We start from the raw sequence: 24,792 nt of genomic DNA on the forward strand, positions 1-24,792 counted from the left end.
CTCCCCCCATCTGCAAGATGGCATGGGCTGAGAGTTGTGATTCACCTCTCCTCCCCTACCTGAGGGGTGGAGTTGGCAGAGGTGGGCACACCTCCCTTCCTCACTTGGTTTTCCCGCTGGTTCTCCTGCCCAAGTGGGGGTCAGAACCAGTGGGGACCAGGTGCTGGAAGCAGCTAGTGGCCTAAGGAAACTCACAAAAGCAGCAAGCTTTTGAAGCTTCCCCATCGTGGACCCTACCCTTCCTGGGGAGGAGCCTTGGCACCTCGTCCCAGGAAGTGCATTGTTTCAGGCCCCTCGAGAGCAGCAGGTTCTCGACCCAAGGGTCCAGAAACATGTCTGGTTGTGGCAGGTGAAAGCAGCCACTCAGCCTGTGCCGCTAGTGGTAGGTCATTTTTCAGGGCCATCGCGAAGATGCCCTCTGTGTGCATTTTTCATTAAATCCCACACTGGCATCAGTGTGGGTTTAATGTGCTGAGAAGTTTGATAACAAATTTCGTGTGTGTGTCCTTGTCCATGTCCATGCATGTAGAAAGAGGACACTTTCTCACCTCTCTCCCCCCGTGTTGCTCTGTCGTATACCCTACTCCATGTTGTGCTTGCTTGCGACTCCCTGTTGCATACCCCCTCATGCGCCCTACATGTTGCTTCCCCGTCCGACTGGCTCAGTAAAGCACATAACTACCTGGAACTAAAGCCGGTCCTCCAAGCTTTGAAAGCATTCCAGGTGCACTTGATGGGATCCTGTGCTTATCCAAACAGACAACACAACAACTATGTTCTACCTCAGACACTGGGGCGCACCAAGTATAGACCCATTTGTGAGTCCCGAAAGCGTCAAATGCCAAAACTTTGTGTCCAGGTTTCCTACACTACTAGTCCGAGAGAAATGCTCTGTGAACAGACTGGTCAGGGAGATTTGCATACACTTTTCCATTGTTTTTTTTGTCTGGATTCAGAGTCTCAGATCAAAAGGGCTCTACACACCTTGGTTGTGCGAAGTGCATACATGTAGTAACTACATGAGACAAAAGCAATTCGGAAAGGGAATCAACTCTTCTCATTTGCTGTAGCCCGATGGATAGTGGAACTTATCCAAACATGCTACACAGAGCCAGGATAACTCTACCCACATGCCCCAGGGCACTCAACCAGGACGAAATCTCCTACCTTAGCGTACCTATCAGATGTGCCTATTGGCGAAATTTACATGCCGCAACATGGTTATCCTCTCTCACCTTTACGAACATCCAGTTAAACAATGAAGCACAAGTGAGCTAGAGTGCTACAATTCCTGTTGCAAATCCTCCGTTTCAGCCCGTTCTTCTCAAGGGACCAAATACTGCTAAGTAATCAATCGCAGTATGTGAACCCAGAAGAGGATTCATGTTGCAAAAAGAAATGATTACTCGCCAATAGGACTAGTTTTGTAGCCTGAATAGTTTTCTGGATTCACATGCGACCCACCCGCCTCCCTGGAAATGGGGGCTAAAGCAGCAGGTGAGGTAAACAGCACTTCAAAAGCAAGGAAAGTTCCAAAAAGAACAGGCACCAAGAAACAAAAAGAATCTGAAGATGCTGACTACGCAATGAAAATTCTGGGGCGCCGTTGGACGTAACGCGGAGGATGGACCTAGCACCAAATCCCACCATGCCCACACTGATTTTTAGATCAAAAAACTAAAGGGAAAAATGACAAGACACTATTCCAGACCCAACCACTGAATCCAGTACGCCCGGATACATGCCCACGATGCGGGTCACTGACGTGAGCTTGTTCATCCTTCACTCCCTACTGGTAGACAATATTTGCTCGCCTAGAGGAGGCTTCAGGTTGCGTGGTTCCCTTGGAGATCAGACCGGAATGGCTCGGTCTACTTCCCGCCCCAAAAAACAAGGAACTAAGTGTATTTTGTACTAGGATTGGTACTAGCAATGAGACTCCTTGCTATTGCGTGGCTTTGGCTTGCCCCATACCCCACCTCCTGCTCGTTGACGCATGGTTGAGAGACCTGTGTGAATGGGCGACTGCAGAAGCGGTGTGAATGAGACGTCCGGAAAGATGAAAAATTTGAGGATGTTCTTTGGGCATGGTGTTGCTTATATGTTGGATATCATGAGAATTGCTGATTTTGCCCCGTCCTGTTAATTTGTATTTATGTAGGGCTAGTGAGAGGGTACAAATGGATATTTTTGTTTACGGTGAACCCCTAACGAACAATGCTGTCTGTGATTCTCAGAATGTCAATGTTGTGTTTGTTTTTGATTTTTTTAATCACTGAATCCAGTTAACTCTTCAGGCTGCAAATCTAGTCCTACTGGTAACTAAACATTGTTACTTCCTCTTCTAATACCACGGAGGAGATTGTGTTCAGATTTTGTGTGTAGATTGGCATGTTCCATTTAATTTACATGTATCCCATTTTTCTTGTTTGTATTTCTTTTCATTTTAGATGGGGATCTTATAACAATTTTTGACAGCTCGGATTTATCTTTTGCTATCCAGTGCAGTAGAATACTTAAACTGACTTTATTTGGTAAGTTCAGTCTCGTATTCTTAAATCCAGTATTGTGGTAATCTGTTTCAGGGTCATATCTGTACTGCTGCCTACTTCTTGAAAGTGTCGTTATATTTCTCATATATGTATGACTTTTGCATGTAAAAAAAATCGATGTGACGAGACAAAGAGCAGAAATAAGTTAATACCTCTAAAATTATCTCCACATATAAGTGGAGTGTGTTTAAAATAATGCTATGAAAATAGCATTTAGATAATCCCGAATTGCTTTGTGTATTCCAAGTTTACTTCATGTGAACATCCATAGGAAGGGTCCAGCTCGAGAGACTCTGTTCTTTTGAAAGGTGACTTAGCTTGGTAAGACTTAAATACCATTTATCAGTAGTTAGTCATTGTATTTTCAGAATCCTTTTTCATAACTGTAATGAGGTTTTTCTTGGAATGCCAAATTTGCTTTACGAACTGTTTTTTAAAATCGTATTCTTTTGGTAATTTGTGGATAGTATTTTAACTCTAAATATGTTATGGAGCCAAGTAAGCTTTAGATCTCGACCTATTGTACTCCATGTACCAGATTGCATAACCTTTTTGGCACAAGTGTTCACTTGTAAGCAGACCGATTGCATTCGAGGGACGGCAACGCAATACATAGTGCATGCTTATTTAGAATCGCACATCTCAATAACATAACATAACAAAACATGCCAACGAAGGACCCATACAACCTGCTCCACAAAATGGAACAATCTGGCACAACAGGAAAACCTCCACAATGGAATAGGAGCTTACAACAAATCACAAATTCCAGCACAACAATAAAACGAAAACACAATGCAATGACATACAAAAAAACCTAATACATCACAGAACTAAGCAAAACTCTGAAACTAGTATGACACCTGATCTAACAAAATAACAGCACAGTAACCCCAATATCAAAACGATACACCTATATAACCGTGCAACTGTGACTATGGTTTTTCTGTTTTTTGTGTCTGCGTTACTCAGCTGTTTTTTCATTGGTGTGATTGTTTTGTGTTGTGCTCTTAGATTCTGTTGTGTAGAGTTTATTTACATCAACCAATGATGCCATGCTTCCAGCCAAAAGTAGCATATTCTTTTGGAGCTCCAGTAGGTGAGCTAATTGAGAATATGCATGGATGAAGTAGGTGATGGAGACTATGTGGAAGACCCCACTGCCTTCAGACTGTGTAGGTATTTTGTTTTCTCAAACAATGGGCAGCAATTTTTTTAAGCACTCCACCAGATGTCTTGACAACTCACTTATTGCGATGGCTACAAATCATGCCAATCATGCCTGCTTCAGAACGGTCGCTCCACCACGCTCCTCCTGTTCATCAGCTGCTACGCTCCCTGGTATCGTTATAGCGTGCTTTACACAGGACTGCTGTTACCTTGCATTATAGCGCCTCACGCATAGCGCCACTGTCAATATCTGCCTCATTCAGCGCGACCTCGCTCAGGCTGTTGGAATCATTCTAGGCTTGTCTGTGCATTTGATTTTAGAGCACTGACACACACACACACCAGCCCACCCTTTGAGCCTCCAGACAGCGGTGTACGCCGAGGGTCTCACTTCCGTGCTTTGTTTACCTGCCTTGTTTGCCTGCCCTGTATGTTTCAAAGGCTAAAATCTACGTCTCGGTCTGTCGGAGGAGGGGGGCATGGGGAATACACATGACTTATTTTAAGACCCCCGCATGGTGTCCTTTCAGATATAAACTCTGCTTCTCTATCCCCACTGAGAACACGGATTTGGAGGCTCGAGCCCTTAAAGTAAAATGAATGAGCAAACAGACAGCGAGCCCTCCAAAGAGCGAGAGAGGATGTGGATTGCGAGCATTTGACACGGGGGTGATTATCTATCCCAATTGCAGGATTTGCCGTTCCCTCTTTGTCATGCAAGCAGGAAAAAGTCTGGGGACCCGTAATAGCCCCTGGGCGGTTTGTGTATTGGAATCGGCGCGGGCCTTTCAGGCTATCAGACAGGGAATTACAGCGGACTGGGAGAGCTGAAATACGGAGAGCCCAGGGCATTAGCGCAGATTTAGTTAATACACATTTATTGGGGACGAAAGAGCCGGGTTGGAACAGGATGAGTGGGATCTCGGAATGTTTAAAAATAAGATACAAATTCACGTTTACATACAAGTGTTTGTACTTTTCATTAAACTTTACGACCACGCTTCAAAAATTCGCATTGGCAAGAAAAGCGAAAAAATCATCGATACTACCAGCCCATTGTTGTTGTTAAATGCTGGTCGCAATGTATTTGTATGCTCGCTTTTGATGTTTCGAATTTGATGTTTTGATTTTACTGTATAGAGGTTGCAACATCGGCTGTTTAAAAAACGCACATTCCATCAAATAAAGAGTTGCAAGGCCAAGCGGATGGTGCCCCGCTAGGACCAGTTTAACATGTTTGAATTGTCTCCAACGAGTTTGGACACTTCAACTGCCTGTGCGCTCCCAAACACTAACCGCCTTGGTCGCCCTGATGAAGAGTCATGTGTGTGAGTTGCGCACATGACTGGAACGTGGAGCAGAAGCGCTGCTACTCGGAAAGCACATTGTAAGAAATAGCCGTGTATCCGCTTTCTTCACTGTTCTCAGTCACTGAGGTGACGTAAATGCTCCAAGTCTTTAGTTACCCTCTCGCTGGGTAAACCTGGTCGCTCAACTCGCTCATTGTCCAAATTCACTTTCTCCCTCTTCTCATTCCCAGGCCACTCCGCGAATTTACTCATCTGTTCCCTCAGTCACTGTCTTACTCATTGTAACTTTCACTCACACCCTCTTTCATTCTCACACACCCGCCTTGTACGCCCCATCCCTCACCTACCTCGAGCAGTGACCCTACACTCATCCAGTGGGTGTCCTTGGGTGTTAACAGCAGACTGCTCTTTCTGCACGAAGCACATTTATAAGTATTCAGTGACTGCACAAAGAGGTAGGCTTTTTTGAGATGTAGAACCACTATTTAGCATAATGATAACATCTCTGAATATTACACCACGCAACATTTAAGATCAAGTCTTGATCTGCGCACTCCCCTGTTATAATTCCAAATCCCTAAAAAATAATCTGGTCGGGTGCTCATGGGGTGTCACTCACTGATCCAGAGTGTCTTCAATAGTATGTACAGTTGAATTGCATGAGCCAAATGCAATGCTCCCCTGGCACCCCTCTCTGACCCCATATGGGGTTCAGTCATTCTTTAACGTTGAACAGTATTTTATCAAGTGACATCTCCAACTCTTGTAATCATGCCAAAATCACATTTATTGAATGTTTAATCTTCAAATTACGCCTTCCTTTCTTTTCTTGAAGGTTTAGTTTCTAGGTCCTCATACTTAATGCATTTCAGACTGAATAGTCCTTCATTAGGCTTATTTAACGCTATGGATCAAACAATCAATGTAATTATGTAATCCATTTTATGCATTGTATAACAAATCAACATAATCACTATCAGTTACTCATCAATAAGTCATTCAAAACATGCCTTTATTTGGCTGACCTGGTTTCCATACCTTTCCTGTGTTAATCGTTATTATATTCCATATAATATTCAAAATCTACAACCTAAACTAAACAAAAAATGAAAAAAAGTCACTGAAAGTGTCTCTTGCCTATTCCTTCAACACGTTCATTATTCCTAATAAACCAAAATCTCAAATTCCATCTTGTTAACCAAGGTCACCTAGGACCAACTCAGTAGCAAAAACGGCAAATCATGTATTCCAGATGAGCTTACCCTGTATGTTCGTGTTGTTTAATTATTTTAATATGTGTAGACTGCCGGTCCAATCTCTCTAAACCAAAGTCCAACGTTTCACTGATTTCTCACGTTATTGTTATACACAGCTCAATGTATGGCGAGATGTAAATCTGTAAAATTAAAAATCCTTCATGTGTAATGGGTAACAACTGCGTTTTGAGAATGCATGCATAAATTAGGTCCATGAATCTCACGGGCATGTACGATCGAAATAACAAAAATGTGCATGGAGCGTTCCCTTATTTCTTAAGAAAAATTGCTTGTCAACGTTGAAGAATGATTGATCCCCATATGGGGCTACTGTGGAGTAGATTGAGGTGAGTCCCAAGCCTATTAATGCCAGTTATCCTGACTGGAGGGAGTGTATATACTTAAGGCGCAGTAATAGAGTGTAGCCAATTTTCTAGGCTTGCTCCCTCTTCCCCAATGCAATACAGATTTGCGTAAAAACTATTTTTATAATCCATAAATCCATGAAAGTGTGAGTGCGGCGGATAAAGTGCAATATGCCTAGAATAAGATTGAAACTGCGTTTGAGCACAGGGTTGTTAAGATGCATTAGTTGTTAACGATAGAAAGTCAATGCGCGAGGGTCCAGGCCTCTAAAAACATTAGCCGACTGTTGGACCTACATGCACCTAATGAGTCATTTAGGGCGAAGGTATTGTTGGTGTCCCAAGTGATGAACGGTAGGGGACGATGAAACTAAAAAAACATGACCACTGTGCCAGGTTGGTAGGGTGCTTGTGGCGTTATTATGAGAGGTGCAGGTGCAATGGGCTTGGCATTTAAATATTTTACCCGGCTTACAAAACCTACGTACAAACATAAAGAGTCAAGTACGGGGATTTGGGCTGAAACCAGAGCTGTTAATTATCTAGTTATAACAGAGCTCAGCTGAATTGCAGACTGGGCTAAGCACTGGGCATCTGCAGTCTTTATTTTACTTATTTACGCTGTTTTATATAGAATCATTTAAACCTCCGCTTCGGCGTCAGTGCACTTTAGAAATGGAAACAAATCAAACAAAATATACGAAATAACAAAGGTAATATAATATACATGATCTGAAGGAAGGAATGCATCAACACAATTAATCATAAAAGAAATCGGCACATAAATTAGGTCCTTATTCAAGCACTAATGTTGCATATTATGCAATAACAAAATTTAAGCACTTATAACCCATTTATATAAACTTTTCAAAATGGCAGAAAAGAATTGAGTGCTTGAGCATTTCTGAAGTGCTGTATCGCTAGTCTTTACAAAGTATAATCTAAGGAAGGGTTAGACACAAACACCCTAACATTAAGGTGACCGCGTGTCTGCTACTTACATGGACAGTCTGTGAATTAAACCTTACAACCGGGATTGGCTTCTTAAACAACAAGCATTTACAATGCAATAGGTCTCGCATTTACGCGACTTTAAGCTATTGGCATTGTAAATTACTATGCCTTTTATTTATGATTTAAAAACACATTAAAAAAAAGGCTTTATCATTTGCAATGTCAACAGCTTAAACTCGTTTTCACTTATTTTATCTTTAATCCTACCTTTTTCTACGCAACTTTTTAATAATTGAAATAAGCAAACTTCCTTTGATATCTTAACATTTTGACGATGTTTACAAATCTGCACCAGATCCTTGGAATATTAAACACATTTTTCAATAACGATGTGTGCATTGTGTCTTCTGTGATTTTTTTTTTTTACTCTGCTCCACACTTACTCAATTCACTAAAATGTGCGGTAGTGGACAGATCACTACATTTCCTTGTGCCTCGTGTCCACTACCTGTGAAAAATAGATGCGGTTAGAAGCACTCCTACGCCACTGTTAAGCGCCATATCAATTAACTGTCGGACAGGACTTGTTTATTTGGGTGTTTCTTTTTTTGTTTAAAAGTTACATGGGAATTACTTTACCTAACAAGCACTTCACGTTTAAATGGTACTCTCCGAAGACCGAAGTAGGGGTAGAGTGTATTTATTAGGCGCAATAGGTAAGTTTTTTTCTGCTCTGGTTTGTGTCTCTGTGTAGCAGAGTTATGTGTACAGCGTTGACAAGCTCAGTGGTAGGTTACATGAAAAGCGCATTAATCTGCAGAGCTGCCAGTGTTTTGTTCCCAGGTGTTCATTCCCGCTGTGGCCTTAACTTAGAGACTGTGTGACCAGGTAATAATATATGACAGGGTGGCTTCAGTAACATAGTGTGACATCACCTAGCCTAAAGTGAGGTTATAGCATGAAATAAATAACACAATACCACTACACGCAACATCATTCAACTGCACAAAATTATACTATATTCAATACCACATAAATACAGCCCACATAAACCACTGTCACATAGCAACAATCCACATAGATACTACAGACTATGCCACACAATTCCAATCAGCATAATTCTACTCAACGCTACTGTTTCACCCCACACAATTCAACTCCACACCTTTCCATTTCACACCACATAATTGGACACCAAACCACATCATTCAACTCAACAACACAATAACACAACACAACACACCACATATATCCAATCCATAGCACAAAATTCCAGATCATGCCACAAAATTCAACGCACCAAATAATTAAACTCCACAACATACCACACCACAACACAAAATACCATTACACATAATCACACTTCATAAACTCACAATCCCATTCCATATAATTCCACTATGCTCAATACCACATCATTAATATCCACACAATCCCACTGCACACTATGCCACTGAATTCCACTACACAAATCCACTCCACACCACACAATTCCACAACTAACAATACCAATTCAACCCACATAATTCCCCTTCACACCACATGGATTCATCCACTCCAAACAAAAACATATGGCTAAAAGACATTGTCATTTACAAGGCCAATAGCTCTAACTCTCACAAATGCGAGACCGTTGCATTGCAAATGCTTGTTTCTACATTGGCGGCAGATGGAAAGTTTCGCGGTAATTTGTTATGGGGTTGCAAAAATAGTAGGGGGGGGTCTCAAAATACGTTTTTCCACCAATGCACAGACTTTTGTATGTAGCGTAGTGCGAAAACTGCTTAACAGATTTTCATGAAATGTGCCAGGATTACATATTATGGTGCGCAGGTGATCCTTTTGTGAAGTACAGTTAAGTAGGGTAAATATTACGCAAGTATTGGGTTTGATATTTGTCCTCTACCTTTATGCTGTGTTCTGCTTTTTACATTTCCCCCACCTTTTACCACGGTATTAAAGTTTAATAATACCGCAACAGCTACTACTAAGTTTAAACTCCACTCTGTTCCCTCCACTTTACCATATTCCACTGGATGCCACTCCACCCTATCCCACTGCAGTCAACTCCACAACACTGAGCCTGTACTCTATCTATGTTCCACTGTACGTAATTCCACTTCTTGCTATACCACTCCACTGTTCCCCACCCTACACCATTCCACCGTATGCCACTCCACTATACGATATTCCACTCTACGTCACTATACTAAACGCTATTCCACTGTACTCAACCACACTTTGCACCGCTCAACTCTATGCCATTCCACTGTACCCCCCTCTACTGTACCCTCGCCACTGTATCATACTCCACCCCATGCTACTCCAAGTATATGCCATCCCTTGCTACTCCACTACACGCTATTTCAGTGTATGCTACTATCCTGAATGCTATTCCACAGTATAGAACTCTACTTTACACTATTCCACTCCATTCCCCTCCGCCACTCCACTCTACCCCACTTCACAACATTATGCCCCTCCACTGTACCACACTCCACTCCACTGTATAGCACTATACTGTACCAACAACTCACTTGTCTCAATGCTACTTTAAAGCACTCTGACACTACGCAACTCTGTGTACGCCGCACCACCTCAGTTAATATACAGCACACAATTCCCTTGAAAACCGCATCGGGCTGCCAGATCATATATTCGAAAACACGACGATTGTGAACATTAAATACCCAGATTTGACGTGTTATGGACTTACAGCAAGCTTAACGGCAGCTGCGTTTGACCCTGATCTTTTGGACTTTCTTTGCCCAATAATTGAAAATCGTATGGGCAGATTTAGAATTTTAGAACACTGTTGGATTCCCCTGCTACAACCGCGTCCTTGCAGTCTGACAAAATATGGTCGGTCAATACCACAACCATTAAAGTTTTTTCGAGAGCCTTGAGGAAGTCACTGAATGTGACTAAACATGTGTTGGCTGTTCTCGTGCAAGCTGATAAGCTCTGTATTGTGTTACGATTCATCTGTACCTTTTTTTGAATAGGGGGTACTCACAGTCCCAACAGAAATTGTTATGAAAAATACCTGTATAAATTAAAGGAGAGCATTTTTGTATGAACTCCTCTCTGTTGTTCACCTGTGATGAATTGTTTTGGTTTCATGATATCAATTTATCAAAGTAATACACTTTGATTTCTAAATGTTTATTGTGCCGGGGTATAATCGTGTTGTAACTTATTTCACTGCGAAAGTTGTTGGTTCCTGTGAGTCTGTGCACCCAAAGTAGTAGGGTACACTTTTACACTTAGTGGCACCGTTAGAATTTTCTTGCTGCTGAATATATTTGGAAAATTTACCACAAATTTGGTTGCCCAGTTTATATGTAACTTCTTTGAGGTGCGACCTCTGTACACTACTACCGATTCTTGAATTGTAAAAGATCTGCATTTGCGATGGGCATCTTTGAGAATCTTCAGGTGTCCGGTCTTTCAACCACTCTATCCTAAGTTGTACTGCTAAATGTTCCACGTGCAACATGTGTATCTGTAGCAGATGCTCTATACACCGATTACTATATGACAGAGTTATGCATGGTATGTGGACTCAAAACTTGAGTATATTTACAGAACGATTGTAACTTGCGTGTAAAGTTTTCTTTTGATCTGGCCTAACGGCTAGGGCGCTCGACCTCGGACCTGGGGATCTGGGTTCGAGTCTCGGTAAGGACGCCAAAAACCTCCTGTGATTCTGGGCAAATCACTTAATCTCCCCGTGCCTAAAATGAATGTGTGTCCGTCCTCATGTAACATAACTGGTGCTATGTAAAGCGCTCTGATACCCGATTCAGTTCGTGTCTAGTTCACCTATATAAAACTCTTAACTTTTTTTTAATTTTTTTTTTAAGTGTTTTAGTTTTGATACTCGCACAATTCTGAAATAAAACGAGTTTATGGCTAGACGTCATTCTGTCTTTGCCTGTAAAAATGTGATTATGCAAAAGCATATTTACTGCTTCAATTTCGCTTATTAAACTTGATTCAACATATTTTTTTGTAGTTAATGGTCAGCCAAGACCTCTAGAATCCAGCCAAGTGAAATATCTCCGACGAGAGCTAATAGAACTTCGCAACAAAGTGAATAGATTGCTTGATACTTTAGAACCTCCTGCTGAACCTGGATTTTCTGCAAGCCTTCCTGAGAATGGTAAGTCTTTGCTTTTGAGTATTTGTATTCCTAATTATGTCATTCCAAAGTGCTAAGCTGTATGCATTGATACGTAATTTTAATTCTACTTACTTGTTAACGTTAACAGAAACGTGCATTTTTTTCTGAAATGCTTATTTAGTGGCCAAGGTTTTTTTTCCCAATTAAAAAAAATTATGCTTTCAAAGAGTGAAAACTGTCCAAAATTTTCCACTACTTTAACCAGTTATTACTGTCGATGAAACCGGGCCTTTGCTTATGGTGTAGCAAAGACATCTGCATGACGTTTCAGCATACCTTCTCAAATGTCATCCGTGGTTTAATCCTATACAATAGAAGACTTTTATTTCTGATAAAATGTGCCAAAAGGAGGTAAATCAAAAGAAACTTGCCCACATTTGAGCCCTTGCAGTTAAAATTAATCATGTGGGGAAAATGTAAGCCAGAAGTCAATCCCTTATAAACATTTGTATCTTATTCATGCATATTGTCCAGTTTAAGGCATGCAAAATTATTTGGACAGTGGGCACCTTCTTGGACATCTGCATGATATGACAGAGTAATACTGTGATCCTTACACCTCCGCCACCCCAACCAGAGAATGTTATTGCCCCTATTGTGAAACAGTAACATGGGAAATCTCTTCTCTTTAACACTTTGGTAGAGTTGTGAGAGCTGGATAAATATTGTTGATCACCTTACTCAAGTGCCCTTTCTCCTGCTACTGCCAGAGATGGCATGCTGAACCAGCAAAGAGTAATTACTCTGTGGTTCTACATCTGTCATATTTCTTTCCCCACATTATGCCAGATATGGTGTTGGAAGAGAATGTGCATCTTCATCATTAAAAGTACGTATCATGTACCATTCTAGGAGACACCAGGAAGAACCTGGGTTTAAGGTCAAGCCAATATTAAAAGTACAGGATGCTGCCATTTTATCTCCATACCACCGCATATTAAGATCCTGGCCATTGCACTGGCCTTTGTGCGAAAATCGAATGTCCATTGCTATCCATTTCTAGAATGCAGCAGGATAGCATCAAAGAAAGATGGAGAACTGATCCAAAGATCCCTTTGTGTGATTCGGGATGACAGCTTCCACCGAGGGTAACTGTAATCTCCCTGGCAGTGGATTATTTTCTGACCAGTATGGCCATGACAACTTGGTGAGTGCAAACGATCCTTGGACTGCGACGTGTTGCTTAGTTGTCCTGAACCATGTAAAACACTAGCAACTCCATCTTGTGGGACACACTACAGGAAGACCTGTCAAAGTCCACAGGTTCCTTCTGTTCTAGCTTCAGACTGTCACATAATGGGAATACTCTCCCAGCAGTATGGTAGGTTGCCTTGTCCACTACTTGTGGTCTCTATTGCAGGGCTGAGGTATTTGTATCACCCGATGCTCAAAAAACATTTTCAGTTGAGGACAAGAAATTTTAATATTGGTTTTCCAACTGGCCGCTAGAAGCCCTTACTGGAGTCTAGATTAGGGTTGGCGGGGGGGGGGGGAATCCTGATCCTGCCCCCACATAAAGCATTTCAGACGGAGGTTTGTGCACTCTGCAGAGAGCAAGGGGTAACTGTCTGCAGGGTGTGTACATCATTTTATTATGTGCATTGCCCTATGTACTATGTTCTTTGTGAACAGTCCTTGTGTAATCTATTGTGTAGAATGTGTGTGTGTGTGTGTGTGTGTGTAATATGTCAGTATGCTGGCTCTGTGTATGCACTTCGGTTTTTACATTCCAGTTTGTGCTACCTGTCTTGCATTGTTGATAGTCCTTTGGTGATCTATTGTACGGTGTAAGTATGTCGCTGCTAGCTGTATTTTTTGTGTATGTATGCATTTCTGTCACAGTGCAGGTGATGGAATTTTTGTCAGTGCCTAAAGCCTTCCTACTACTATTGTGGTCCAAGGTGGTTATGATCACACAGACAACAGTATATTTTTCTGTGTGAGAAAACCAAGGGACTTCAGCTCCCCACAGGAAGTGCAGCGCAACATTTTCATGCTAGTCACTTGACTTGCGAGACATCATTATCAGGGCAACAGTTGGAGGAGGTGTCTTTGCTCTGCTTGCAAGTGGGACAATCACAGTCCTTGATGTCCACCCATGGACTCATTACCTAATATGGTCCTTTAATTTCTTGATTGGGCTTGAGGCTTGACTACTTGAGGGGTGACTTGACATACTACTGGATCGGGTGTTTCTATGCATTTCTCCCCACCAAACTACTCTGATGGAGAAATTGCATCAAAAAATCAGTGAGCCGCCTGAGATAGCGAATTCAAGCTGTAGCCACCTGGATGACTAAGTCAGGTTCTCAGATCTGCTTGATCTACTTTTAAAGTAGTGCGTCTTTCTCCTCGCCAACTACAAAGCTTCATGAAGGAAGTCCTAGTTCTATCCCTACATATCCTCACACACCTTTAAGGCATTGTTCTTAAATAGATGGCCTTTTAAATATCTAGGTATCTCCTGTAGGAAAGTAGGATCTGCTTCTTATGGTTACCCCCCACTTTTTGCTTGATGTCTCACTATTTCGGACTAGTCTGACTGGGATCCTGCTAATCAGGACCCCAGTCTATCTGCTTTCTCCCTTAAATTGACATATATGTACTTTGGTACACTCCAGATTGGATACTGGGGGTACCCCGATCAGTCCCTAGTATATGGTACACATGTACCCAGGGCATTGGTACCCCAGAGGCCTCCCATGGGCTGAAGTATGTATCATGCCAGCCATGAGAGACCATGTAAAATGGAACTCGAGGGCTTGCTACTGTATCATGTGTAGGATGGTGCTTGCACTACTTACTTTATATATAGGTACACTATATCTAATTGTCGCTACACTTAAAACTTATAAGTCACCCCTATAGCAGGCCTTAACAATCCTGAAGGCAGGGTGCTGGGTTTTATTTGAGAGGGCGCCCCTGCTTGAGCAGAGCCTCTCTGCAGCCTGCGGTGACCATTCTCCCGGGTTGTCTGTGTCTCGGCCGGACATATAGGTAGAGGTGCATTATAACCTCGCAGTAAGTGCTATCTCAAACGGCTGCATAGAAACATCGTGTTTGGTATCAAACACCTTGGAATCCTACCTCGCCATCAGTAACTGGTGTGCCAGGCAAGTATGATTCCCCCCTTCTGAAGCGAGCATCGTGGGGTCACTGGTCTAATCGGTGCCAGCCTTCTCGGCGCAGACAGCACAAAATGGATGCTGCCGACCAGAGTCACATTTCTGCCCTCCTGCTGCTGTGCCAAGCTCGAGCAGAGGAATGCAGCACAATAGGCATCCTGTCACAGGGAGGTGTGACCACCTCCTAGACAGGATTTAGTGTATTGGGGCTGGGTGGGTGTACTGAGTGCCTGAAAGTCTGCACTTGGGCCACATTTTGTGTCCCTGTGCATAGTCCAGCTCCTGCTCTGGTGCAAAACTGGACAAAGGACATGGGTTAGCCACCCCTCTGTCCTGCCCCTCCCCTAGGAGGTTCCCCTGAATCAGTCCAACCCTCTCCCGTGGGTACAAAAGGGCTTACCTGGCTGTAAGACTTTACATTGTACGCTGACCAGATTCTACAAGAAGAAACCACTGACCATCGACCGTCTGGACACACTGGATTTCGCTGAACCTCGACTGAGCTCTACTTCGTCCCCCTTTCCGCCCGAAGCTTAGTTTGTGCCTTTGCTTTGTGCAGGACCTGTGGTGCACTTAAGACAACTGAAGAATCTCCCTTGGAGTGAAGGAGTCACTCCCGCCTGCAACTGCAGGCACGGTAACGCAACTGACCTGTCTGCTGCTCCTGAGCTCCTGCGGACTCCGAAGATTTCAGCATCACAGGAGGTGGGTTTTCGAGGGTTCCTGATGTCGATCTGCCCTCTGAGTTTGAGGCCAGTATCCCTTGTGGGGACTGCATAACCCAAACCCCTGTGCACTGTGTCCATTTGCAAGTGCATATGCTTGTTGGCGTTTCCTGCGCTTGTGCATTGGACCCTGTGCAGTATTTGCACCCAAGAACTCTGACCTCCTCGCACCGAGTACTTTGTGAGCTGGTGCTTTGCAATCTTGGTTGAGGTCCCATAGCGACTGCTGGTCCATCGGCCTGTGAGTCCCCCTGAGGGACATCTTGCTTTCTGTTGGGCTTTCCTGGTTGCTCTAGATGTGCCGTGACTTCCCAGTGCTTGGTGAGTCTCCTGGATTTCGCTGGTCCACATCGTAACCTGCTTGTTGGTGCTCCTGCCAGACACCAACCCCTCTTCACACGGCATCCTTTGTGGGACAGCTCACCTCCTGCTCCTGGTCGTCCTTGACGTCTCCTGGTCCTCGTGGCTGCAAAGTATCCCTTCTTCGCACCCGACATCGGTGGGCATTCGTCTCCAGAGCCCCTTGCCATTCTGAAGTGACCCAGACTCTGTCCCCACTGCTTTCAGGTTCCTTCTTTCCCGAATCTAGGCTTGGATTCCACCGGACCCTCTTCACCTTTACGGCAGCAGTACTTCTTCACAGCCCTCCATTGAGCACAACAGGCGTTTCCGACGCCACTTCAGACCTTTGCACCCGGCTCCTCTGGGATAGGTAACTTGGGTACTAATGTATCCACGGGTGGGGTGGCTCTTCAAACTCTTAAGTTCCAAAGGGTTGGCTCCAAGTCCTCCGAGAAGGGTCCTTAAACTTTAAAACTGTAATTGCGATTTTCCCTAGAATTGTACGGAGCCCGTGTTGGCACACTGCACCCGTCCTCCGTGGGGTCCCTATCTACTCGCCTTGGGTGGTTCCTTGGGGTCGCAGCGATTCTACTTGTTCTAGGCTGTCTTGACTCAAGTCGTGATTGTTATGCCACTATTTTAGTATATGGTTTGGTCTCCCCCTGGAGCCCACTGTGTATTGTGCTACTTACAACTGTTCTATTGATCTTATATTGTGTGCTTTGTCCTATCCTCATGTAGAGGATAGGAGAGTGTTAGATTAATAAATACCTATTTTTATAGAACTACTGTGTGGTTCTCCTTCATTTAGTCATTCAGGAGGTGATATTCTGGTAAAACAAGCTGCTTTACATTCCTTCAAGATTAAGCCTGAAGGCTGCTCTCCACAGCTACCACTAGGATAGCTTTCTAAAGGTTAACTTTGACCTTCTACATCATAAGGGTCGTTTGGACTGGTACAAGGTGACCACTTTAATTAGTGGACAACATATACCAGGCCAACTTATCACATCTCCACTGATAACTTGTTCTTGGCAGAAACCTGAAGTATTCTGCCCTACAGTAAAAAACCAAATGGCTCTGGTTCGGTCACTGGTGATCATCATTAACCTGTTTACTAACGTTGTGGGTCAGGTCACCCGAGATTGAGGTGCTGGTACTTGCAATACCTATCTCATGGACATTGGTGCATACTGGAACCAGTCTGGTGAGCCATCCAGGTAGTCTGATATCTGATGAGTCTAATGCACTTCTTCCTTGGGACCAGAACCTGTCCCTGGCTAGGTTGATTCACAAAACACTTGAACCTGTATCACCCTGTAACATGAAGATTCTTTCATGGAAGACTACATTCTTAGTGGCCATGCAATTGAACAGGTGCATAAGTGAGCTATAAGTTATTTGCAACTTAAAATCTACAAATCAAAAAAGACGTCCACGCAATCAAAGACCTTCTCTCCTCACAGCCCAGTCTACCTCCCACCATCCAACTACCCTACAAACGACGCACCCTCCCTACATACCCTCGCCCCCGACGACACCAGCAATGGCCTACTATCCCCGTTCGCAATAATTCCCACCGCCCCCGTCGTGTTCTCAACCCCTTGTCGGACCGAGACCTATGCTCTCTCCTACGCTCTTATGGCCCAGGTCCGGTAAAAGACTTTTCCAACTCACACATCCCCATACCCACAATTCTTACAAACCCTCTGAGGCTCCCAACACTCAACAACAGAGGCTCCGTCCCTAACAACCTCAGAAAAGTTCCCCTCACACTAGAAAGCTCGACCACCCTTCTCTCTCCCAAACTCAAATGCATCCTACTAAACTGCAGATCGGCCCAGAGACATTCCTCCGACATCGCGGATCTTGTCTCAGATAGGGAGCTGGACCTAGCCATTCTAACGGAAACGTGGCTCACTGAAGCCTCTACCCCGATTATTGACATACTAGTCCCCCCCCAATTATCACATCATTAGGCTGGACAGGTCTCCTGGCAAGACGGGCGGGGGAATTGCATGCATTTTTAGGAGCAACCTCTCCGTTACTCAAGTCACCTCCCCCTCCCTTTCCTCCTGTGAACTCCTCTGCCTCGACATCACCATTGAGGGCAAACGAGTCTGTGCTTTACATCTCATCTATCACCCGCCTGGTGACAATCTCATATTCACCCAACAATTCATGGACCTGATCACTTCCAATGCCGGTCGGCAGACCACTCAAGTCTACCTGGGTGACTTCAATCTCCACTGGAACGATCAGAAAGACACCGTGGTGAATAGTCTCAAAACTTTCCTCAACGCGCTTGACCTCACCCAACTATGCGATAAACCAACACAGGACAAAGGCGCGATACTCGATCTCATCATTGCCAAAGAGAACGCTATTCAACTGGAGGCGATTCTACCCTGCGATTGGTCAGATCACCACATTATCACCTTCTTTATCAACGAAAAAGTTAAACCTAACCCTACTCAACCAATCAAATCCAAAACATGGAAAAGGGATTTGAAGAATCTTAACCCCTCCACCCTACCTCCCCACATCGGCAACCTCCTACTTCCCCCTTCAGGTGCCTCAGATGTTCAATCACTGACTGACCACTACCTTGACTCTATGAATACAATAGTCAATGAAGTCGCCCCTCTGCAACTGAAGAGAGTCTCCACCAAAATTTCTAACCCCATGTATGATGACAGACTCAATGACGAAAGGCGTAATATGCGAATGGCAGAGCGCACCTGGAGATCGGACCCTTCAGCACTGCATCTCAAAAAGCTTAAGTACAAGAGAAATGCCTATTTTAGGAAAATAAAGCGCACAAAGTCGGACTTCTTCAGCCGCCAGTTGGACCAAGCGAAGAACAGGCCAAGAAAGCTGTTCGAGCTAATCAAGACCCAAACAAAGGCACAACCCACACAATCAAACAGCACAACAAATGACACCCCACACTGTGAAGCCTTCTCTGCTTTCTTTAAACTAAAGACTGACAACATAAGAAATGACCTCATCATGGATGTAAGTCGATACCCCAACCACACCAGAATGGCAGACACTCAACCTAAAAACAAGGCATCCTGGCAGTACTTCGATACCTATTCGGAAGAAGCAATACACAAACTGCTCTGCACCTTGAATCACCTCACAGACCCTCAGCTAATGCTGTAAAAGACTTTATCCCCTTGCTCCTCCCTCTCTGGACCAAGATCATCAACAGCTCTTTGCAACAAGGCCACATTCCAGACTCCCTTAAGGTGGGGCAAGTCACGCCTATACTCAAGAAACCTACAGCTGATCCGTCTGACCTAAACAACTATCGGCCCATCACCAATATCCCCACCCTGGCCAAACTGCTGGAGAAATGTGTCCAACTCCAACTAACAAAACACATTGATCAATTTGACCTCCTCAACCCTCATCAATCAGGCTTCAGAGCGAAACATAGCACTGAAACAGCTATGACACACATAATTGATGACGCCCTCCAAATTCTGGATCGCAATGAGTCCTGCCTCCTCATCCTTCTTGACCTCTCGTCTGCATTTGACACGGTCAAACATGAGAACTTGCTGGAGCTGCTAAGTACTAGAATGGGGCTATCGGGAACTGTTCTCAAGTGGTTTTCGTCCTTCCTTCACAACCGGTCTCAGAGGTTCAAGATCGACAATGTGCTATCTACACCTGTACCTGCAGATCTAGGTGTTCCACAAGGATCCACCCTCTCCCCTACACTGTTCAACCTCGTTATGGAACCGCTCGCCACCTTGCTCCAAGCATCCAATGTTCAATTCCATATGTACGCCGATGACACACAACTCTATCTAAAGTTACAATCCCCGGAAGATATCAAACATCTGAATTCCACGCTTATTAACACCCAATCTTGGCTGGCCGATAATCACCTCAAACTAAATGCTCTGAAAACTGAGTTCCTACTCATCTCACCCCCGGCGAAAATCTCCACCACCCAAACCTGGCTCAACAACCTAACCGCACTCAATGTCCAACCTACCATCGTGGACTCGGCGAAATCCCTAGGCATCACACTCGACGCCAAGCTCAACATGCAGCAGCACGTCAGCAAAGCCACAAAAGCAGCTAATTTCCAAATTAACACGCTGAGGAAAATTAAACCCTTCCTCCCGGCCAAAGACTTCCAAACTGCTGTACAAGCTTTAGTCATCCCTCGAATAGACTACGGAATTGCGACCCTCAGCGGTCTCCCGCTATCCACAACAGCACCCTTAAGAGCCTCCCTGAACGCTGCCGCGAGACTCATTACTGGCTCTAGAAAGCATTCGCACATATCCCCAGACTTAAAGTCTCTAAAATGGCTGCCTTTTGAAGCCAGAATACAGCTAAAAATTGCAGTTATGACACACGCGGCCGTGCACCACAAGGCACCCAACTACCTCGCTCAAAAGCTGTCTATATCAGGAGGTTCGAGATCCAATAGGAGCACAAAAAATCTACTCCTGAAACCTCGTAGATTCCGGAAAGTGAAAACTTACAAGCGCTCCTTCTCAGGAATGGCACCCAGGATCTGGAATGCGCTCCCTCCTGAAACCAGGCTGATCTCCTCCACTGCACTCTTCAAGAAAGAGGTGAAAACCATCCTTCTGGCCAAGATCTCCTGATCGTTATAGATGTTGGTTCAGAGACTCTGCATGGCTTTGTATCACTGCTCACCCTATCCCCTGGCACTATACTCTACTTGTTGGGGGCACTACTACGCTACGCTCTTACTACCGACCAAGATATGATACATGTTGGTTTACTGATCCACCTGTACACCTCTGTAGTGGGATCAATGATTTGTGCTGTCCTATATTACTTCCTTACCTGATTGTATATGGATTGGTTTTATGTATGTTTTTATTATCCATGTTATTACCATGTTATTGACTATTATACTGTTCCCATTATCTCTGTTGACTCCTACTGCCCCTTCCCTGTCTGTGTGAAGCGCTCTGATATCTGTAAGGATCCTGTTCGCGCTATATAAAACTTTGAATAAATAAAATATTTCACAACTTTCTATAGCTGTAGGGTTGTTCCTAGGCCATATCTTCCCTTTATTCCAGAAGCCCTGTTGGGATTATTGTCCAAATTAAGAATACAAGTGTTCGCTGTACACTCTTTCCATACATCTATGCTTTCTCTGCTGATGAGACTTTGTACGTTCAGTATGGCTAGTATGGCTTGTGCTTTTAATTGAACGAAGCCACGTTTGTGCATTCGTCAGACCAAGATATTGTAACCTTTAAAATAAATAAAACAACCATACTGACTGCTACGGTTACTATTGCCAGGCAGATAATTTCACGCAGTTGAATGCTAGCATTCCTAACTGTTCCCAAATGAATCTGTTGTGGAATAGTAAGCACACACTGGAAATAAACCTTTTATAGAGGGTCTGCGTGTGAAAGAGTGAAACAAAAAATTGCAACCTGTGGTTTAGAACATTGGGATATTAGTCCCACAGTATTCAACTTGCACACATCGTAAATGCTATTGCGATTAATGGCCCCAGTTGTTAAAGACCATGATGGTGGAGGGTCAATATGCTCCATGCAGAGAGGTAAAGATTTTTGTAATCTGAGAAAATTGTTTTTGCCTTCCGTTTTTTTTTCTTTTCTTTTTTTACGAGGAAAACTGTTTGGAACTTCACTAAAAGCACATAATGTATGGTGGATTTCACTAGCCATGGTAGGAGACGGCTTTACTGAGGCCATTTAATGGAGAAGTCTGAGCTTGCATTTTGAACCGGCATGCATAAACAAAGAGTAGACAGAAGGAATTAACATGACTTCATTAGAGCTCGTCAAAAGCAAGTTTGTGCAAATCATTCTACTGCTTGCAGTGGAGCAAGGTGCAATTTTGGAAGACTGAGCAGGAGAGAATTACCCGGCTTGGGCTATTTTTTTATCAGGCAACTCGAACACAAGAATTGGAGGGCTGAAACGCAAACTACTTCAAAATGTCATACATTCCGGTACAACCTGTTTTCCTGCCTGTCATGCACTCACGAATCGACTTGTTTTGTCGATCCCAGGAAACATTTGGCAGACCGGTTTGGAATGGAACTCGGTAACCCACTGATTCACAAATGTCTCGTTGTTTAACCACTACAGCTTACAAAATAGACGCAGTACAACACCGTCCGGGTCATTAAAAAACCTACAAAAGTAGGATCGCGTCAGACCTGCTGATCATTCAAACATCAACTTCTCATTACGAAAGTGTATTTTTAAGGCTCTTCGCGTTGAACGTTTTTCATTCTTTGTAATTCTAATATTGTACTTTGCTGCCCCCATGTGGAATTGAACAATTACACAGTAACTGCAAAAAACGTATTTTGTTACCTTTGTAGTACAGCTGTATTACAGATTGGTCTTTTACTCTGAAACTAACCAGTTATATCTACGTGACACCCCCAGGCTTGAACTCATGAAATCTGTCTCTTTACCAGTGACGTAAGATCTACTCTTCCACCTCCATTTTAGCCCCAAAGGAGTTCTACAAATTATAGTTACTGGGGCAGGGTCTAGATGGTGATTCCCTTATCCAACTCAAATGCACACTGCCATAATTAGACCCACTGCCCAGAACACCCTCCCCGTACACAATCCTCTACAGTTTATCCTGTATTACACTTTTAGCCTCCTTTCAGATTACCTTTTTCTTTTCCTGTTGTGCTTCCTTTCTCTTATTCTTTCTTTTACCTTTACCCAGTTCACTTTTCACTTTCTCCTCCCTTTTACGATTTCCCCCTTTTAGTTTGGTGCACTCGACCCTACCCATCATCTACCAGAGCTTTGGACATCACCAACACTGCCTTATCAATGCACGTTCAACAGTTAAACACACACTCCCTATATATCTCTATAATATCGCATTCTAGCTATCTCAAAAGCATGGCTCTGAATAAACACTGAAGTTAGGATAAACGCAGTCCTGCCACCCACCATCCATGCTCTATGCTGTAACAGATAGCAGGGTAAACGGTCATTAACAACTCCAAGGACCAGTTCACAGAATTCCTGGGCCCTTTCCGTCTCTTCTGAATACCAGTCCGCGAAATGAACATTCTCAGCGTTTATAACCGTTCTCCATCAATCGTCAAAACACTGTTCTACCTTCCTGTCAGAATTTCACAGCCTTTGTGAACATCTACGAGATAGTGCTAAACAAATCCTATTAATTAGTGACTTCAGCATTCAACTGGACAGTTATTTTGCTCATAAAAGACTTCCTTTTACTAATCGACTCCTTCAGCTTCACCCAGCATTCCAAAGGTCCAACCCACCGAACCTGGTGCCCAGTTCTCCTCGTTCTAGACCACAATCTACCCTCTTCAAACCCCTCCTTCACTCCACTTTCTTGTACCAACCACGCACTAATAAGATGTTCCCATTTCACACACATCTCGGGTGAAACTCCACTCCTCCAAACAAACTCATTATATTTCTATGGGGAAACTACAAGAACATTCCTTCAAGTGTTCTAACTTTAGTGCATTACAGATCTCTTAGCAATTAGACCACTAAAACACCTCGTAGGCCAATTTTACCTCCAATACTAGTTGGTTCTTGTTCACCTAGCACTTCTGAAGCCTAAAGTCTCTATGAAAAACACACCCAAGGCCCGGGTGAATCAATACCTCCCACCACTGAAACCGGAAGGCTTGAATGAAGCTGGCTAAAAACAGGTAAGAATTGGACAAACGAGCCTGTAAACCACATCTCGCCAACTATAAGCAAAATATGTGCTGTCAAGAGATCCTTCTACATTGATCTCAGCAGAACATTGCCACACAACTCCTTTAATCTACACATGGCTATCATCCCTCAATAGCAACCCCTGCACTCTACCTTAAACTTTCAAGCAATGTGTAATAAACGGACTTCATACTTGCCTCAAAAATCCAAGATGTCACAATCATTTCCAATTATTCCTTTGACTGGTAAATATCCTGCTCCACCTCCACCTGCCACTTCCACTGCAATTCGAGTTCCTTAGAGCTAATCTCCGCCAAAGACCTTATCAAGAGCGTATCCAAACTAGACCATCTGGATCATTGCAAAATGCATGGTCTGCCAGACTCTAGAAAATGAACATTACAGCCTTAGCCAAAGATATTGCCTGCATTGCTACAGCTTCCCTTCGAAGTGGTCACTTCCCTAACACACTTAAACAAACCTTTACCTTCTCTTCCAGGGGATCCTCATCAAAGTCATAAGCATTAGAATATTCCCGCCCATGCGCGGGACCCCGGAAACAATATATTATATGTGCCCCACATATATATAGACATATATATATATATATATATATATATATATATATATATAAATAAGCAATTGCAGCCAAATAAAACAGAGCTGTAATATGCTGTGAAGAATTTCCACCATACAGTGTATTTTGCATTAGAAACATGAGAAACCACACCAATGCTTGTTTAGAAACTGTTTTAATGCTTAAAAAACAGTAGAAATTCTCATAACACACTGTAAACATATACAGCTCCCAGGCTGCATTGCAAATCCCCAGTCTAAAAAGACTGAAAAGCTAACCTGTAGCTGAATGCACTAAAACTGACGCTGTGCCTTTAAGGCACCTCTGCCCCTAGCTTCCCATCATGCCTCAGGGGTTACAGTTAGGTCAGTTGTTCTTTCCGGCTCCTTCAGGAAGGACCCTGGATACTCAGCTCCACATTTTTCTGCCTTTTTCAGTCAGAAAATCTTCAAAATAACAATTTTTTGATTTACTTTGACTTTTCAATTCAGAGTCAAGTAAATAACTGC

General features: G+C 43.5%; 1 protein-coding gene across 1 annotated transcript in view; it reads left to right on the forward strand.

Annotated features, from left to right (window-relative positions):
- Window positions 1-24,792, forward strand: part of TFG (trafficking from ER to golgi regulator) — a 132,858-nt gene that overhangs the window by 47,073 nt on the left and 60,993 nt on the right. Inside the window, exons 3-4 of the mRNA XM_078657770.1 lie at window positions 2,451-2,534; window positions 11,626-11,772. Of these exons, the coding sequence (XP_078513896.1) occupies window positions 2,451-2,534; window positions 11,626-11,772 (231 nt within the window). The remainder of the gene's footprint in view (window positions 1-2,450; window positions 2,535-11,625; window positions 11,773-24,792) is intronic.

The sequence above is a fragment of the Lissotriton helveticus genome, chromosome 8 (assembly GCF_964261635.1).
Source record: "Lissotriton helveticus chromosome 8, aLisHel1.1, whole genome shotgun sequence".
NCBI classification, from domain to species: domain Eukaryota; kingdom Metazoa; phylum Chordata; class Amphibia; order Caudata; family Salamandridae; genus Lissotriton; species Lissotriton helveticus.